We start from the raw sequence: 3,821 nt of genomic DNA on the forward strand, positions 1-3,821 counted from the left end.
ATATATATATATATATATATATATATATATTGCAACTTATTCTTTGTAGCCGAGTATTCATTGAACTACGTGGCAGCTTTTGTAATTTATATATATATATTACAAATGCTTTGCATTTGCCAATTTTTTTACATTTTTCAATTATCAAAATTCGTATCAAATATGAGTAACCTAGTTCCCAGTTTCTTTAATAAAAGATAAGTTTTATTTCCTGCTGTGTTTTCTTTATAATGCGATATTTTGGATTGTTTCGGATTTTCTCGGGAGGTCACAGAAGCGCTGTCTGGACTATAGAGAAGATGGAAGCAGCTATAAAACAGAGCCATCCGCCGATTCTTGGGCTATCTAACCGAATAGTGAGATATGCGTACCGCTCTTATAACCTACCCCCTCAGTGACATAGCGGCATGTCTGTGGACTTACAACGCTACAAACTGGGTTTCGATATGATACCAGTGGCGGGCAGAACACAGATAGCCTTTTGTGTAGCTTTGTGCTTAACTACAAACAAACGAATCTTATAACCTACTTATGGTGATTTTATTTATGGCAATAGAACGCAAACCGTGAACTTTCGAATCGATAGTCTGGTAGGCTAACCATTAGAACACGTTCGCCCACAACCTTGAAATGAACTACAAAACAATGTAGGTTTTTTAAGGTTACACTTGCTATCGTACAATGATTTATTGAATATGCTTTTTAATATTTAGCTCTCTCCTTATTTCGTATATTTGATTATATAAAGTTTGTTTAATAAATTAGCCGTCTCGCCTAACCTCATTATAATGTTGAACACAAATTAATTTTTCTCTCTTCATCCTTCAGTTAGATTTAGATTTTTTCTCTGTTTCTTCAATACTCATTTGTTATCACAGTTTGCAGCAATGTTACATCTACGATTTTTTTATTAATGTTTTCTTTACCTGGTTGGTATTAACACTAAATTTATATTGCAGAAAAAAAGACATCAGTCTCACCTCTCGCAGTGCATGTTGGGCCATTAAAGTATCCATCTCCAGGATGGACGAAAGTCGGGAATAGTGGACAATGAAGTTGTATCGGTAGGTTGTCATGTGGACTGTGATGAGAAGATGAGGAAAAAAATGAACAAACTCGACTACTTCTAAAACACGTTATTACTATGGTGACAGACTTAATAATATAAAAATTGACGTTAACCATTTACAAAAGCACAAACACGAAATTTACTAAACACAGTGTTAAAACACATCGTTTTTCCAATGAGAAAAAGTATTTTCATTTTCACAACTTTACAGTAGCATTATGCCAGAACCATGACAAGAGCGCAGACCCTTGAACATGTTTTGAAAACCGAAATGCTGTGAAAGTATTTTCTGAAAACAGGTCGCCTTTATCCCCATCAAAATTTATCAAGTCTTTCCTGTTTCGCTTAAGATTATTCAATATTCAACCACATATTTTGTATTTATAATTTACAAAATGGTAAAACTTATGTCCTGAAATGCAGACATAAAGCTTTGAGTAACAGTTCCAGAAACTTACGTATTTCAAATACTTGAATCGGAAGTGGAATACAATCCATTCGCGACGTCAGATCATCATATTGTCCAGGTATAGAGCAAACATTCTCAACAGGGGGCAGCACAAGTAGAAAGGAGACATTTGGACTCATTTCAATAACGTCAACGTCGTACAACCTGTACAGATTTGGCAAGAAACGTTTAAATCACAAACATTTTAAGCGTCCTTAATAAAAAAAAAACTATATAAATAAACAGGCCTATTTAAAGACAACAAAATTGTACCGTCCTTCCAATGTATATATAGACGTTTAAAGTAAGTACCTTACCTATGAAAGCCTAATTCTACTAGTGGAATGTCATAAGAAGAAAATAGGTTTTTTGCTGCTGACGAAATTGCTTTTTGAAACTTCAGTTGAACAGTAGATGGCGCGATGGTAGTGTCTGAAGACTTCAGAGATTTCAGCCATTCCCATTCTTCTCTAAACAAATACATAAAACATACCCATTAATCAAACAAGAGAATAAATGATATAACGTTTAATAATTAGTTTGAAGATCCAAACCTCATTTTACTTTGAATACAGTGCTGTTTACTTTTAGTTTCAATGTATTTTACAGTTGAAGGTTTTAAACGTTTGGCATTGTCTTTTGCTTCAGTTTTCTTAATGAAGTTTGTGTATAATCTGTAAAACAATATTAAGTTTGTTCTGCATTACAAAATACTGTGCTAGTTTGGTCTGTAAACTAAAAACTTTGAAATAAATGGATGTTGAACATTCTTGAAGTTAACTGGAAGTTCGAGGAACTGAAAGTTTAAAATCATCTACTGAACAGTTTTCAAGCTGAACAAAATAGTCATCCTAGTAAGAATATCAAGGCTAGAGTGAATTTTGCTAGTTCTCTGTAAACCTTATAATACACTATAGTTGTTCTAGTTATACGCTGTAACAACACTTAACAGTGAGAAAGATAAAGTCAAACATTGACCATTTCTCTGTAAGCTCTGGATGTCAATTTACAGTTAAAAACCAGGAACTGCACTGTTTTAATTCCATTTCGTAGGTTAAAACTTTTAGTTTTAATTTATGTATAGCCTGTAGAACATTATTTAATACGAATGTCATTCTGTTTTCAGAGCAAATCATAGGGGTATTTTCGGAGTTTGATAGACTGTGGAACAGTTATTTTTTCTCTTTCAATATAATGTAAGATATTAGGTCGTCAAGAAAATAATGTCGCGTTTTTGAACACTTTCAGTAACCACCTCCCAAAAAAAAACTTACATTACGTATAATAGTTAAACGAACCGCCTAAACTTCATGTTAGTGTAGCCTATATAATTAGTAAAGTTTAATATACTCTAATCCCTTATGGTGATGGCACACGACGAGACACACATTCGGCATGCATTGCTGTTTGAATACAAGAAACACCTCTGCAGCCTCAAAGAATATCAAAGAAGTTTATGGAAATGTTTTGAACGTTCGTAAATGTCAACGATGGTTCAGCAAATTTCGTTCAGGTGACTTTAGCCTTAAAAACTGTGATTGCAGGGGCCAACATATTGGAATTGATATTGATGTCCTGTAGACGCTTGCTGAATCTAACCCAAGGCCACACACTTGTGAAATGGCCCTGAAATAGCATGTCTCTCATGAAACAATACATAAGCATCTAAGGAATATGGGAAAACTCCATAAAGAAGTTGTTTGGGTGCCTCGCAAACTCTCCGATGATCATCGTTTCCAACGTGTGAACATTGCTTCGTCTCTTCTGGCGCGTAATGCTCGTGAACCATTTTTGGACAGAATTTTCACCGGTGATGTAAAAATGGATTCTCTATGCGAATATTAAACGCCAAAAACAATGGCTCAGTCCCAGACAAAAACCATTTTCGACCCCCAAAATCTGGACTCCATCCACAGAAAGTGAGGCTTTGCATTTGGTAGAATATCAAAGGAGTAATTCATTTCGATCTCCTCAATCCACAGCGAACTGTCAATGCAGAGATCTATAGTCAGCAACTGGAACATTTAAATCAAGCCCTTCATCAGAAACGCCCTTCACTCGTCAATCGGAAAGGTGTTCTTTTTCTCCACAACAATGCACGTCCACGTGTGGCACGTTTGAGGCAACACAAGATTATGGAATTGGGTTGGGAAGTTCTCCCCTACTCATCATATTCTCCTATATATGGCACCATCAGATTACCATCTTTTTTGTTTGCTGCAATACCATCTTAAAGGGGAAACGTATGCAAATGTGGAAGGCGTTAAAGAGGACATCGACATGTTTTGTGGTTCAAAGGGAAGT

General features: G+C 35.3%; 1 protein-coding gene across 1 annotated transcript in view; it reads right to left on the minus strand.

Moving 5' to 3' along the window:
• Nucleotides 1-3,821, minus strand: part of LOC106478243 (ankyrin repeat and fibronectin type-III domain-containing protein 1-like) — a 122,712-nt gene that overhangs the window by 11,450 nt on the left and 107,441 nt on the right. The window contains exons 21-23 of the mRNA XM_022381815.1: nucleotides 1,835-1,987; nucleotides 1,528-1,682; nucleotides 981-1,081 (exon numbers count right to left, since the gene is read on the minus strand). Coding sequence (XP_022237523.1) covers nucleotides 981-1,081; nucleotides 1,528-1,682; nucleotides 1,835-1,987 — 409 coding nt within the window. The remainder of the gene's footprint in view (nucleotides 1-980; nucleotides 1,082-1,527; nucleotides 1,683-1,834; nucleotides 1,988-3,821) is intronic.

Source organism: Limulus polyphemus, unplaced genomic scaffold, assembly GCF_000517525.1.
Source record: "Limulus polyphemus unplaced genomic scaffold, Limulus_polyphemus-2.1.2 Scaffold193, whole genome shotgun sequence".
Classification (NCBI taxonomy): Eukaryota; Metazoa; Arthropoda; class Merostomata; order Xiphosura; family Limulidae; genus Limulus; species Limulus polyphemus.